Source organism: Pseudonaja textilis, chromosome 6 (assembly GCF_049901715.1).
Source record: "Pseudonaja textilis isolate UNSWEBS1 chromosome 6, rPseTex1.2, whole genome shotgun sequence".
Lineage (NCBI taxonomy): Eukaryota > Metazoa > Chordata > Lepidosauria > Squamata > Elapidae > Pseudonaja > Pseudonaja textilis.
Genome location: NC_141995.1, coordinates 4,230,437 through 4,245,058, shown reverse-complemented (window position 1 = coordinate 4,245,058; position 14,622 = coordinate 4,230,437). Strand labels below are relative to the sequence as shown.

Here is a 14,622-nt window from a genome sequence, read left to right as displayed (position 1 = left end):
CGCCATTACAAAAATAATGAGCTGCTGAAATTCACAGCGTGGAAGGAGAGAAAGAGTTGGAATTTTTGTTATTTCCTTCCTTCCTGGCCTTTCTGCTTGGTTTCTCCGAGTGTTTTCTTTTTTCTGACGCAACCAGGGCAATGGCATTTTGAGTCGGAGCCATAATCGTTTTAGTGTTAATGGTTTCTGCGGAAATCTACCCAAGCTTTGCTTGTCTTTCCAGCTACGCCTAACATCAAGTTAACCTGGCCTCTTCCTGATTGGCTAGGACGTCTCCCAGAATTCTTCAGCCAGCCACGGGGCAGAAAATAACCAGGAATTCTGGGAAATATACTCCCAGAACATCCCTGCAATTGATTGGAGAAGACGACCGTAAGCGCCAGGTCAATACCCACCTCTAGCTGACGATGCCCTGCTAGCTGTTTACGGTTAGTGCTCGACTTACGACTACAGTTGAGCCAAACATTTCTGCTGTTAAGCAATAGAACTTGGAAACTTGTATGCCGCTTCACGGTACTTTTACGGCCCTCTCTAAAGCGGTTTACAAAGTCGGCTTCTTGCCCCCAACAATCTGGGTCCTCATTTTACCGACCTCGGAAGGCCGAGTCAATCTTGAGCCAGTCAGGATTGAACTGTCAGTCGGCAGAGTCGGCCTGTAATGGTGCATTCTAAACACTGTGCCGCCACCGCGGCTCCGTAAGTGAAGACGCTTAAGTGAGTTTTGCCCCGTTTTTCAACCTTTCTTGCCACTGTTGTTAAGCGAATCCCTGCGCGGCTCAGAAAGTCGTTGAGGCCACTTGGAGGTTTATCTGTGCTCTGAGGGGTCACCTGTATAGCGCAAAGGGGTGTGGAGCCTTCTGGGAACTGCTTAAAAAGGACCGTATTGAAAACCTGTAAACCGCTGGTTTAAAAGAGAGGTCAAAGAGGCCACCTAGGTTAATATTAGCAGATTAACAGAGTTGGAAGGGACCTTGGAGGTCTTCTAGTCCAACCCCCTGCTCAAGGGGACCCTATACCATTTCAGATAGGTGGCTGTCCAGCCTCTTCTTGAAAACCTCCAGTGATGGACAACCCACAACTTCTGATGGGAAGCTGTTCCACTGGATAATTATTATTTTCCCTGTGAGCAAATTTAATTCCAGATTGGTTTTCTCCTTGATCAGTTTCCATCCGTTGCTTCTTGTTCTACCCTTGGGTGCTTTGGGGAAAAGATTGGTCCTCTCTTTTGGGGGGCAGCCCCTCAAATACTGGAAGACTGCTATCCTGTCACTCCAGTCCTCCTTTTTGCTAGACTAGACCTATCCAATTCCTGCAACCGTCCTTTATATATTATTTATTCTCCAGTCCTCTAATCACCCTGGTTGCTCTTCTCTGCACTCTTTCTAGAATCTCAACATCTTTTTCATAACGTGACCAAAAACTGCGGCGTTCTAGATGTGACCTTACTAAGGCTTTACGTTCAACTAGCCCTCTCTCAACCAACTGGGGGATGGAAGTACACCACCACCCATCTCCTGTTTCCAACACGGTCCTTTCAGCAGCTCCACCCTCAGGGCACAGGTAAACCAAGTGGCCTCGAGGACTCTCTGAGAGACTACCAATGACCAGATGACTGCGAGGACCGCAAATCCTTCCATCCACCACCATTTAGTCAGAATCAAAGAAGCTTCTTGGATGAGAAGATGAAAAGTCTTCAAGGGAAAAAAAAAAACAAGAAAAGCCAGTTGCCTCTTGGGAAAATAAATAAAATAAATCACCTTTGGGACTTGTAATATTTTCCAACCGCTCTCCACCTCCAGCATTGCGCAGAGCATAATAAGAGCAGTTGGTAGCGCTTCTGCCCAGCAGCTGCTACCCGATGGGAGGGAGAAGAAAAGGGGAACTTAAATTATCCACCATAAAACTGTAAGGGTAAAACTCTGCACGAATTTCATCCTTGTAGATAAGAGTTCAAGCATCTGGTTGCGACAAATTACACGGGCCTATTTTTTTCTGCCAACTCAGCCCTGGAGGAATGCAGATTAAAGAGACTTTGACGAAAACCCTTTGAGAGTTAGGGCCCTCCTACCTCCTCCACCAGGGAGAAAGCATCCAACACTAAGAGGACACCCGTAGACATCATAAGTTCTTGATTTAGGCCAGACATGCTCACCACGGTCCCAGCGGTTTGAAGTTCTCCACCGGTTTGGTGGTCTTCTAGCTGAGCTTTGACCTTCGGGTTTCTTCAGGTAGCCGTGCCGCAAGGAGCTGGCTTGTGGGACCCCTCGAGAGACCTAACGGGCAAGAATTCTCAAGTTCTGGATTCCCTTCATCCCACGTGTGCAATAGTTAGTGTGGAGGAAACACCAAGTGCTGCTTCACGCAAGGTCAAGCAATCTTGACGGGTAGGTCTTCCAAAACCACGTGTCCAGCTCCCTTTCCTCCTCCTCCTGCCTGGACATAAAAGTCCTTCTCAATTAAAGCTTGGCTCCAGATGATGATGATGTTACGTTGGTTTCTTGACAGCTGAGGTGTCTGCTCAACCTCCTCCTGGCGTCTGTTGGGACCTTCTCAATGGGATGGCTGACTTGAATCTATTCCTCCAGATGGGAGTAGAAATATAGGCACAGAGGTGGTATATTCAGCCAGTGCTGACCAGTTCTGGAGAAGCGGGAGTTTTGAGTAGTTCGGAGAACCGGCCAATCCCACCTCTGACTGGCCCCGCCAACCCCATCTCTTCTCTGCCTCCCATTGAGTCCCAGCTGATGGACTGGGTCTCCTTTGCTTGCCCTGCAGAGGAGAACGGAGCTGGAAAGCAGGTTAGTGGGGAGGGGGAGGGAAGGGGCATTTTGCAGTATATCCTTCCTTTGTCCCACCCACCAAGCCACACCCACCAAGCCACGCCCACAGAACCAGTCGTAAAAAAAAATAACTGAATCCCACCACCGTACAAGTAGTCCTTGACTTACAACCATTCACTTAGTGACTGTTCAACCATTGCAACGGAACTGAGAAAAGTTTACACACACACACACACACGCACATTGTTATGCTATATATTAAAAGCAAACAAATGGGTTACTTACAATAATAAAAGTGGGAATTTAAAAATCTAATCAATAAATTTATTAGAAAGACATCTAGATAAAGTGAGCCAGAATATGATGCGAGTCCAGATAGGGAAATTTTAGGAAAATAATTAAACCTGCTAGAAAAGTAGAGAACTAAATGATTTTTTTAAAAAAAAAAAAGGATTAAAGCTACTGAGGTCTCCTCCACCTCAGTCTGTCCCTCCAGCTAAGCATGTGCAAAACTTAGCCTAGGCGGTTCTCAACTTACAACTGCAATTGAGCCCAACGTTTCCATTGCTAAGCGAGGCACCAAGGTTTTTTTGTCCCATTTTACGACCTCTCTTGCCACGGTTGTTAACCAAATCACTGCAGTGAAGTTAGTCACACGGTCATTAAGTGAATCGGGCTTCTGCATTGAGTTTGCTTATTGGACAGTCGCCATAGCGACCTGATCCTGGGACCCTGCAAAACCATTGTAAATATGAGTCAGTTGCCAAGCATTTTGATCCCGGGGATGCTGCAATGGTCATAAGTGTGAAACACGGTCATATAAGTCACTTTTCTCATTGCCGTTCTAACTTCGAGTGGTCACTAAACAACTGCTGTATGTTGAGGAGTATCGATAATACTTAAAAATAAAAAGTCCAGGGAATAAAATCCTGCAAATGTGAGGTGCTGCAACCCCCTTATAGCAGGGGTCTCCAACCGTGGCAACTTTAAGCCTGGCGGACTTCAACTCCCAGAATTCCCAGCCAGCCAGCTGGCTGGGGAATTCTGGGAGTTGAAGTCCGCCAGGCTTAAAGTTGCCAAGGCTGGAGACCCCTGCCCTATAGAAAGTTTCCAAGCGCTTTGTGTGTGTGTGTGTGAGAAAGGAGATGTTGTAGGATGCACAACAGGGAGTGCAAGGGAAATTCAGTAGGAGCTGGCTGAGGCCCTTTGCAAACTTGGCTACCTTGGCACACACCGGCTGGCTTCAGACAACTCGTCAAACCTGGTCCCTGCCAAGCCAACCCGCAACCCCATTCGCATGCCTTGCAGCTCCCCCCGCCCCCAAACGATCGGCTCCTCCACAGCTGAACGGGGTGGGGGGAACCCCGTGTTCCCTGCTCGCTCGCCCTCCTCGGGATCGAAACCCTTTATCCTAGCGAGTCGTCTGAATGCGAAAGAGACTCCAAGCCTTTGGGGGAAGAGATTGCAGGACTTAGCAGGGAGAAGGAAAGGAAGGAAGCGGTTAGGGAAAGGCGGGGGAGCTTTGGGGGGGCTGCGGCTAGGGCCCTATGAAGAGGGGGTCTCGGGGAACGGAGAGTCCTGGGGGAGGGGAGATGGATGGGGGCGGGGGAGCCTGCGAAACTTTGAGAGAGAGAGAGAGAGAGAGATGCACTTTCCGAGGCTGGAGACTTGGGGGCTGCGAAAGGGAGGGGGCGAGGAAGCAAGGATGACGGGGAAAGGAGGATGGGGGGGTCTCCGCCAGGCGGCCGAGCCCAGCGCGCCCCTCCCGCGGTCATCCCCGCCGCCGCCGCCGCCGCCGCCTCCGTCCGTCCCCTGGAGTCCGCCCCTCCCCGGATGATGTCAGCCTGCTCGGCCCGGTGGCTGCAGCCCCCTCCTCCCTGGGGAGGCGGAGGGAGGCGGCATGGCCCGGCTCGGCCCGGCCGGAGGAGGAGGCGGCGGCGGCGGCGGCGGCCCGGTCCCCCTGCGGCTGGAAGCTGCGCCCGGGCCCGCGCCGCACTGGTTGGCGGTGCTGATGGTGCTGCTGCCGGACGAAGCGGACGAAGAAGACGACGACGAGGAGGAGGAGGAGGAGGAGGACGGCGGGCAGCAGCAGCAGCAGCAGCAGCGCGGCGGCCAGGCCGGCCGTCGGAGGCAGCAGCAGCGGCGGCGGAGGAGGAGGCGGCGGCGGCTGCGGGCGGCGGGCGCTCCAGCCGACGGGCTGCTCCCAGGGGACCCGCGGCGGCGGCTGCTGCTGCTGCTCCTGCCGGCTAATGGGGGGGGCGGAGGAGGAGGAGGAGGAGGAAGAAGCCCCGGTCCGCGCTCCGACCTGCCTGCGGCTCCGGTAAAGTCAGCAGCCGGCGAGACGAGGGAGGGAAGGAGGGAGGGAGGGGAGACCCCAGCCCCGTCCCCCCCCGCCCCGCGCGCTCTGGCAGACCCCCGCCCCAACTTTCCCTCCCCTCCATCCCTCTCTCTCACCCCCGCCCCTCCATCCCACCCATCCCGGCTTGGACCCTCGCTCACCTGCGGCGGACCGGTGGGCTCTGCCGTCCCGGGCGCGCTCCGCTCCGGTGGTCCCTGTGGCCCCGGTGGGGCGGGGGGTTGGAGGGGAAAGAGCTGCCTGCTAGCCGGCTGCTTGCCTCGCCTGCCGCTCGCCGGCCTCCTCCTTCCCCTCCTCCTCCTCCTCCTCCTCCTGCCCCCGCCCTTCCCCACCCCTCCCTCTCCCCCCTCCCTCCCTGGGGGCTTCTTACTCTCTGATTCCTCCATCCTTCCCCCGCCGAGGCGTCCCCACCCAGAGCTCGCCTCCCGCCCGCCTGCCTGCCTGCCTGCCCCGCCGCCGCCGCCGGCAAGCCAGCAAAGCATCCCCGAGCCCGGATTGTCACCCCGGCACCTCGTGGCGGCGGGAGCAGCAGCGGCGGCGGCGGGCAGGTGGTGGCTCGAGGGCAGCCCCCTTTCTTCCCGCCCCCAGGTTGGGCTTGGGGTGGGGTGTGGGGGGCTCTCGGCCGGCGTTCAGCCTCTGCCGCCCCCTCCCCTCCAGCCCCACGGGGTCCTCCCGTCAGCCTCGGAGAGCTGCCGGCCCCGGAAAGCCAGAAGACCCCCAAAACTTTCTTCCGAGCGTCCCCCTCCCCAACAAGCCCCTGCTTAGGGGCTGGGATTGTTTTGGTTGGAGGACGGCAGGCGCGCGCCCACCCGACACGCGCACACACACACACATACACACACGCGCGCACAGACACACACAAATACAAACACACACACACCCCTCCCGACGCTCGCTAAAAAGCAGTTTTGATGTTCTCCATCCAGGAGAGCCTGGCCAGAGGGGGGCTGACCATGAAAGAAGAGCCCCTGACCGGAGGAGGTGGACTCTCGGCGGTCAGGTCTTGGATGCAAACCACCGGCGTCCTGGATGCCCACACGGCTCTGCAAAGGTAGGACGCAAGAGAGCCCCCCCGCCCCCAGTCCCCAAACCCTTCTCCTTTTAAACTCCAGCCGGCGACCCCGTTCCCTGCCTCAGTTTCCCCTCTGGTTTAGGCACCCGCGCGCGCGGAGCTTGGGACTGCCTCCTCCTGCGGGAGATGGGAGCTGTAGTCCGGGCAGGAGAGGGCACCTCCTTCCATTAGACCCCAACACCCCACCTCAAAATTACCAAAGGGCTGCTCTGCTTCGGGGTTAGAACCTGGTCTTGGAAGTGGCAGAAGAAGAAGAAAAAAAACAAAACAGGAAGGTTGATTTGCTAAGCGATGCAGAACTTGGAACCTAGAATAACAGAGTTGGAAGGGACCTTGGAGATCTTCTAGTCCAGCTCCTTTGCTTGAGCAGGAGACGCTTGCTTGAATGGGCGCAAAGAGTGGGGCTGGGATTGGGAAGAGGGTCGTTGTGAGGGTCAGCGCTCTCGGTGGGGGGCCGTGTCCCAGGCATTTGGGCTAAGCAGCTGACACCCCACCCCCCACCCCGAAATACTCAAGTGGGCAAGCGGAGATTCCCCCTTTGTTGGTGCTCCTCCCAAGACCACCAGGTCCTCTGTGAAAGTCCCTGCAGGAGATGATGACAACCGTTGTGTGCGAAGATGACTCCGAGGTGGCGGATGTGAGGTTTCTTTCGGGTGATTTTGGAAAACGTTCCTTGAGAGTAAAATAACACTTCTGGGTGGAAAACCCAGAAAGAATTCAGCCTGAGTTCTCTTTTAGTGACACCCATCCCTGGCATATTTTTTTTCCAACTTTCCAGCTATCTTCTAAACTTCCCTTTTAAAGATAGATAGATAGATAGATAGATAGATAGATAGATAGATAGATAGATATGGACGGACAGACAGACAGACAAAATTCTGAAGCTTTAACCATCTTTCTGGTTCTCAAAACAGCGAAAGGACCTCTGTATATATTTATATTTTTCTTTGTTGTTGGACTTGCCCGCCTCACAAATCCACCACCTCCCTTTCGGTCTTCGCTTTCTATCTGCCTCTTCCTGCTTGTCAATAAACAGGGGGTCGTATGCATGATTTCTCCCAGGGCTTGGCCGGTAGGAGAGTTCGCTCCTTTGGATTCGGATTGATTTTCTATCGATCGCAAATGTCCCCTGACCTTTGACATCCAATCTTGCTTGGCACGGAGTTCAGCTTGGTTAAACAAAGGAAATCGGAATCAGGTTGCATAGCTAATGAATGAGGAGGGGGGGGGAAGGAAGAGAGAGAAAGATGAGTTCACCCCCCCCCTTCCCAATCCATTCCCCCCCCCCCAACCCCTAAGATTCTCACAGAATTGGATCTTGGCATCTGCCAGTTAATAGAATATCAGAGTTGGAAGGGACCTTGGAGGTCGTCTAGTCCGACCTCCCGCTCGAACAGGAGACCCTACCCCATTTGAGACAAGTGGCTGTCCAGTCTCTTCTTAAAAGCCTCCAGTGATGGAGCCCCCACAACTTCTGGTGGCAAGCCCTTCCACTGGTTAAATGTTCTCACTGTCAGTAGATTTCTCCTTCGTTCTAAGTTGCTTCTCTCCTTGATTAATTTCCATCTATTGCTTCCTGTCCTGCCTTCGGGTACTTTGGGGGATGGCTTGACCCCCACTTCCTTGGGGCAGCCCCTCCAATATTGGAGGATGACTATCATGTCTCCCAAGCCCACGGCTTCATCACCTTGCTGCCAGCCTTCCCCGTTTGTTTGAGCTTGAGGATGGGATACCAGGCCTGTACCCTCCTTTGGCTAACGCGCACCGTCTGAGGACGATGCCCCGTGAAGGAATCCTGCGACACACAATTTGTAAATTCACTAGCACTTTCTCGTCGTCCAACCGTTCTATAATGGATCCAATTCTTTCGGCGCTCTCTTTCCTGCGCCACGCACAAATATTTCAAGCCTTTCTGCGGCCCTGCAGATTCACCTTTAGTTAAACGTTCAGTGCAGCTTTATAAGGCCTTGGCAAGACCACACCTGGGATGTTGCACCCAGTTTTGGTGGCCACAATATAAAAAAGATGTGGAGACTCTGGAAAGAGTGCAGAGAAGAGCCACAAAGAGGATTAGAGGACTGGAGGCTAAAACATATGAAGAACAGTAGCAGGAACTGGGTATGTCTACTCTAATGAAAAGAAGGACTAGGGGAGATATGAGAGCAGTCTTCCAGTATTTGAGGGGCTCCCACAAAGACGAAGAGTTCAAACTATTTTCCAAAGCACCAGAAGGGAAGACAAGAAACAATGGATGGAAACTAATCAAGGAGAGAAGCAACCTAGAACTAAGGAGAAATTTCAGTTAGAAGAATTAACCAGCGCAAGGATTTGTCTCCAGAAGTTGTAGATGCTCCACCACTGGGTGTTTGCGAAAAGAGATTGGACAACCATTTGTCTGAAATGGCGTAAGGTCTCCTGCTTGAGGAGTGGGCTGGACTAGAAGACCTCTAATGTCCCTTCAAACTCTGTTATTCTGTAACCATATAAGGCAGTAGGTAATGAGAAAAAAAATAGAGGCCATCACTATCATGCAGGATAGGGATTAGAGGGGGGAGGAGGAAGAGAAGAAGAAGAAGAAGAAGAAGAAGAAGAAGAAGAAGAAGAAGAAGAAGAAGAAGAAGAAGAAGAAGAAGAAGAAGAAGAAGAAGAAGAAGAAGAAGAAGAAGAAGAAAGCAGAAGAGGAAGAAGAAGAAGAAGAAGTTGTTCACTCTTATGATTCTATGGACCAGGTCTCTCGACCTTTTCCAATCTTCTGCTGCTTCTCTTGAGTTCTTGCCAAAGATATTCCCCTCTTTTTCTATATTTTCTGCAGACCATCCACTCCAGAGCTGCCTTGTGCCATCAGGTTGAGTGCAGAGCAAAATGTCTCCTTTAAACCCCCAAAGCTGTAAAGTTTCGATGGTCTTCTGATCTTCAATCCCGGCTAGCCAAGAGGCTGGGAGGGTTCGCCCGAGGCGGCCTATCCCGTCGTTGGAGATTTAATCCGGTTCTCCTTTCAGCGTGCAACAGGTTTCTAGATTGCGGTTCAGGTCTCTGAGCCAGGCAGGGCTAGGCTGCTCCAGCCGAGTCCTCCAAAGGCATTATGTATGTAGATCCGGCTTTGTGGATGACAGTCGGTCAAGGAGCACTGAAAGGAAATGCGTTTAGCCATCACTGGATCAGGCCAGAAGTGGGCAGCTTTGGCCTTGATGACAGAAGCGAAGACAGTGTCCTAAAAGAATAGAGATAGGGCCCCACCGGGCTCAGGAAATCGACATCGCAACAAGTGGAACAGGATTTAGCCCTTTTAATCTGGCTTTGAAGATGACTTCTTTTTTTGGGGGAGAAAGAGCCTTGGGAAAGGTGGAAGCAGAAGGGAACCGCAGAGGATGAAATGGTTTCTGCCGTGTTTCTCTGGAGTCTAGGCAGTGGTGGCAATATTTCCCTTTTCCCAGGTTTTGCTCCGGAGCAAAGCTTTCCAATTGCTAAGTGAAATCCGACTTTCCAAGGAGTCCCTCTGGAAAAAGACAGCGGTGGGTCATTGCAAGCATCCACATTTTTGAAATATTCCTCATTCTTGTTTGAACCATCTGGGCTGAATTGATTCAGAAAGAAGCCTTGCTGTCTTAAATTTTTTTCTTTCTTTTTTTAAAAGTCTGCCTGCCTGCTTCTCTCTCTAGTCTGTCTGTCTGTCTGTCTGTCTGTCTGTCTGTCTACCTATCTACCGACCTACCTATCATCTATATCCATCTCTCTACCTCTTACCTACCTACCTACCTATTCTTCCGTCCATCCATCCATCCATCCATCTATCATCTGTTTCTCTCTGTGTGTGTTTGTCTCATCTCTCTCTTTGTATCATCTCTCTCTATCATCTATCTATCTCTGCCTCTATCTATCTATCTATCTATCATCTATATCCATCTCTTTACCTCTTACCTACCTACCTACCTATCTACCTATTCTTCCGTCCATCCATGTATCTGTCCATTCATCCATCCATCCATCCATCTATACATCTATCATCTGTTTCTGTGTGTGTTTGTCTCATATCTCTCTCTCTATCATCTCTCTCTCTCTCTAATTTTTAACTATCTCTGCCTCTATCTATCTCTCTATCTCTCTATCTCTCTATCTCTCTATCTATCTACCTACCTACCTACCTATAATCTATATCCATCTCTCTACCTCTTACCTACCTACCTACCTACCTACCCGTCCGTCCATCCATCCATCCACCCATCATCTATCATCTGTGTGTGTGCATGTTTGTCTCATTCCTCTCTCTATCATCTCTCTCTATCATCTATCTATTTCTGCCTCTATCTATCTATCTATCTATCTATCTATCTATCTATCTATCTATCTATCTATCTATCATCTCTCAACATCTTGTGCCAAGCAGAAGGGAAATCACCTCTTTCCCCCATAAATTATATTCTTGCCCTTCTCTTTCATGGAACCTGAGTTCCACACCATAATCTTTCCTAGATTTATCTAATTGGAATAAGTCCAACTTTCATTCTTTCCAGTTCGGACTTACGTCATCTAACTACTTATTTTCTTTCCTTCTGTCTGTCTCTCTTTCAGTTTTGGGGTCTGCATTTTTTGTCCCCCAGTGAATTGAGAAATGGGTAGGTGGGTGCTTCGGTTGTAGAATTAATAATGTTCCCCAGCAGAGCCTTGCTGAATTTGCAGATTGAGAAATATCACCAGACACTGAATTTTCTTTGAAAGCCAGATTGGTTGTCGTTATTGTTCAGTCACTATGTTGCGTCCAACTCTTCGTGACACCATGGACTCCAGCATGCCAGGCCCCCTTGTCCTCCACTGTCTCCCAGAGTTTGCCCAAATTCATGTTCATTGGGTCCACGACGCTATCAGAATAACAGAATAGAATAACAGAGTTGGGAGGGACCGTGGAGGTCATCTAGTCCAACCCCCTGCTCAAGCAGGAGACCCTATAACCCTTTCAGACAAACGGTTGTTCCATCTCTTTTCAAAAATCGCAATTTCTGGAGGCAAGTTACTCCACTGAAGCTGTTCTGCTTTCTCCCTGTTGCTCATCACCGCCTGGTCATTTTGTCCCATTAATGGACGAATTGACTTTTTCTCTTGTTTTTCACATGTTGGAAGAAGTTTCGGGATTTATTTTTTGTTATTTTTAACCTTTGTTGCAAGCCTTAGTTCATTATGCGCCTTGGCTTTCCTGACTTTTTGGCGGGAATTCCTGACATCTTTGCTGATATTCTGCCTTTTTCCACTTGTCTTTTTTTGGCGGCCATGCTGGTTTCCACTTTCTAACCATCTCATCCTCTGCTGTCCCCTTCTCCTTTCGCCGTTCATCTTTCCTCAAAGATACTCAAAGCAGCCTTCAAAAAGTTGCAATCCGGAAAAAAATTCCTAACGAACGCTTGGATGTCTCTGCCCTGGTGCGTTGGACCCCAGGCTGCCCGCCTTCCTGTGCCTATAATGTTTAACATCTGAATTCCAATTCAGGGGAAATTTAGCAAGTCTGCTCTGGATTTATTTTATTTTTTTATTTTATGTATTTATTTGTTGAGCATGTATTAGATAACAGGTATTAGTATAAACACGATTATTATTAATACAAGAAATGTATTTAAAGGGAACATTAGGACAGCGACGGTAGGCACGATGGTGCACTTATGCACACCCCTTACAGACCTCTTAGGAATGGGGTGAAGTCAACAGGAGACAGTCTGAGGTTAAAGTTTTGTGGGGTTGGGGAAGAAACCACAGAGTCAGGTAAAGTATTCCAGGCATTGACCACTCTGTTGCTGAAGTCGTATTTCCTGCAATCAAGTTTGGAGCAGGTTTACCTTGAGTTTCTATCTATTGTATGCTCGTGCATTGTTGTGGTTGAAGCTGAAGTAGTCATTGAAGGGTAGGACATTGCAATGGATAATTTTGTGTACTATGCTTAGGTCGGACCGAAGGCAGCGTAGTTCTAAGTTAAAAAATTATGCCTAAAATTTCAAGTCTGGTGGCATTAGGTATTCTGTTGCGAGTAGAGGAGTGGAGGATTCTTCTCGTGAAATATCTCTGGACTCTCTCGACCGTATTAATGTCCAATTTGCAATGTGGGTGCCAGTCATAGGATGGCAGAAAGTGGGAGCTGCTCCGTTCAGAGTTTTAATATTTCTTTCTCTTCAAGCTGTGCCTTGCGTTCGTTTCCCCTTGCTTGTCCGTAAGGTGCAACCGACAGCAGCGCTAAGCAGAGCTGATAAATAGAAATAAATAATCATTTAATCAGCCGCCAACACTCAGATCCAAGCCCAACACAAACATTTGATGACACATCGGTGCATGCATTTGAATAAAAAGGTTTTTGCTCGTGTCAAGAAGATTTGGGCGGTTGAAATCCAGCAACCTAACGGCGGGAATTGCATGGGATTTATTTATTTTTAATTCAGTGGCCAGATGAGTGAATTCATCTGAGCGCAAAATCACTTTGAGTTTGAGGCTGAATTTTCAGCCACAATTGCTCAGCCTCTCCCAGGCAGGTCTGGGGACATTCTTGCTTCTAAAGAAGGACTCCAATATTTGTTAAGCGACAACATTCATTTATGGCGTGAAAATGTGGAAAAAAGCTCAAACTGTGCAAGGTTTGGGGAGGGGGATCGGACCTGAATACATGGAGTCCTCGACTTACAACCACAACTGATCCCAAAATTTCTGTCCCTAAGTGAGACTTCTACTAAGCTATTTTTTTGCCCTATTGTATAATCTTCCTTGCCACCGTTGTTAACTGAATCACTGCAGTTGTTACGTTAGTAATATGGTTGTTAAGTGAATCCGGCTTCCCCATTGACTTTGCTTGTCAGAAGGTACAAAAGGATGATCACGTGACCCCCCCCAGGACACTGCGACTGTCATAACTATGAGTCAGTTGCCAAGTGGCTGAATTTTGATCACGTGACCATGGGGATGCCCCAACGGTCGTAAGTGTGAAAAACGGTCCCAAGTCACTTTTTAAAGTGCCGTTGTAACTTCGAATGGTCACTAAACGAATTGTTGTAAGTCGAGGAGTCCCTATAGTCTTGAATCTCGGTGTCCTGACTACCTAAGAGAAGCAAAAGAACCTCTTCTGAAGGAGGTGAACAAGAGAAACCTCTTGAAAACAACGCGATTGAAAGCAGAATATCGAAAGGAAACAATTGAGCATCCAGTTTCCTATTGGAAAAAGATTATTTGCACGCAGCCCCCAGCTTGCTGTGGATGATGGTGGTTGGGGGAAATTACAATCTCACTGACCCCCCCAATGAAGCCAGGCGAATTACTCTCTGTGTGTGCACCTGCTGGAGGGGACCTTGGAGGTCTTCTAGTCCAACCCCCAGCTCAGGCAGGTGAAGCTATACCATTTCAGAGAAGTGTCTGTCCAGTCTCTTAAAAACCTCCAGCGATGGAGCACCTACATCTTCTGGTGGCAAGCAGTTCCACTGGCTAATTGTCCCCACTGTTAGGAAGTTTCTCCTTAGTTATAGGTTGCTTCTTGGTGAGTTTCCACCCATTGCTTCTTGTCCTGCCTTCTGGGGCTTTGGAGAATAGCTTGACTCCCTCTTCTTTGGGGCAGCCCCTGAGATACTGGAAGACTGCTATCATGTCTCTCCTAGTCCTTCCAACCTGGTGATAGCACAGAGTTTAGGAGCTAATAGGGACAACGTTTTGACTCAGGATGTCGGATTCTTAAAACTTAGAACAATAGAATAATAGAATACAGGGCTATAAGGGACCTTGAGGAAGCCAAATTCCTTAACAACTTCATGTTACCAACTTAACACCTGCAGTGATTCAATCAATCAATCAGAAAAAAAAAAGGCTGAAAGGGACCTTGGAGGTCTTCTAGTCCAGCCCCCTGCTCAAACTGGAGACCCTCACTGTTCTTAAAAGCTTCTAACGGTGGAGCAACCACAACTTCTGGTGACAAGGAGTTCCACTGGTTAATTGTCCTCACCGTTAGGAAGTTTTCTCCTTGATTCAAGCTTGCTTCTCTCCTAGGTTAGTTTCCCACCCATCGCTTCTTGTCCTGCCTTCTGGTGCTTTGGAGCATAGCTTGAAAGACACCCCCCCGCACCCCTCTTCTTGGGGGCAGCCCCTCAAAGACTGCCATTATGTCACACACACACCCCCGTCCTTCTTTCCACCGGAGGAGTAGCCGCACTCCATTCCTGCAGTCCTTCTTCATTCGTTTTAGGACGCTCCTGGCCACGGTTTTCCGGCGGTGGGTCCAAAGCAGGGACCCGAGGTGCCTTTCCTGTAACAAGCCCAGGCGCTGGCCTGCTTTGCTAGGAAATGCGCTGATTTCTTTGAATTATTAATGGAAGCCTCTGCAGCGTCGGGGACTGGTGGAGCCGCCCCCCCCCCTCCGCCCCCAATCTGGAGGCCGCCCCTCCTCCCTCATTCTTGGGGCC

At 50.0% G+C, this 14,622-nt stretch overlaps 1 protein-coding gene across 3 annotated transcripts in view; it reads left to right on the top strand.

Moving 5' to 3' along the window:
* Positions 1-4,634: 4,634 nt before the first annotated feature.
* LOC113450829 (transcription factor COE1-like) overlaps positions 4,635-14,622 on the top strand; it is an 80,451-nt gene continuing 70,463 nt past the window's right edge. The window contains exons 1-2 of one of the 3 annotated variants that reach the window (XM_087935694.1): positions 4,635-5,100; positions 6,063-6,187. In XM_087935694.1, the coding sequence (XP_087791820.1) occupies positions 4,681-5,100; positions 6,063-6,187 (545 nt within the window). In that variant the 5' untranslated portion in view covers positions 4,635-4,680. The remainder of the gene's footprint in view (positions 5,101-6,062; positions 6,188-14,622) is intronic. The other 2 variants (XM_087935692.1, XM_087935693.1) reach the window with 2 other exon arrangements.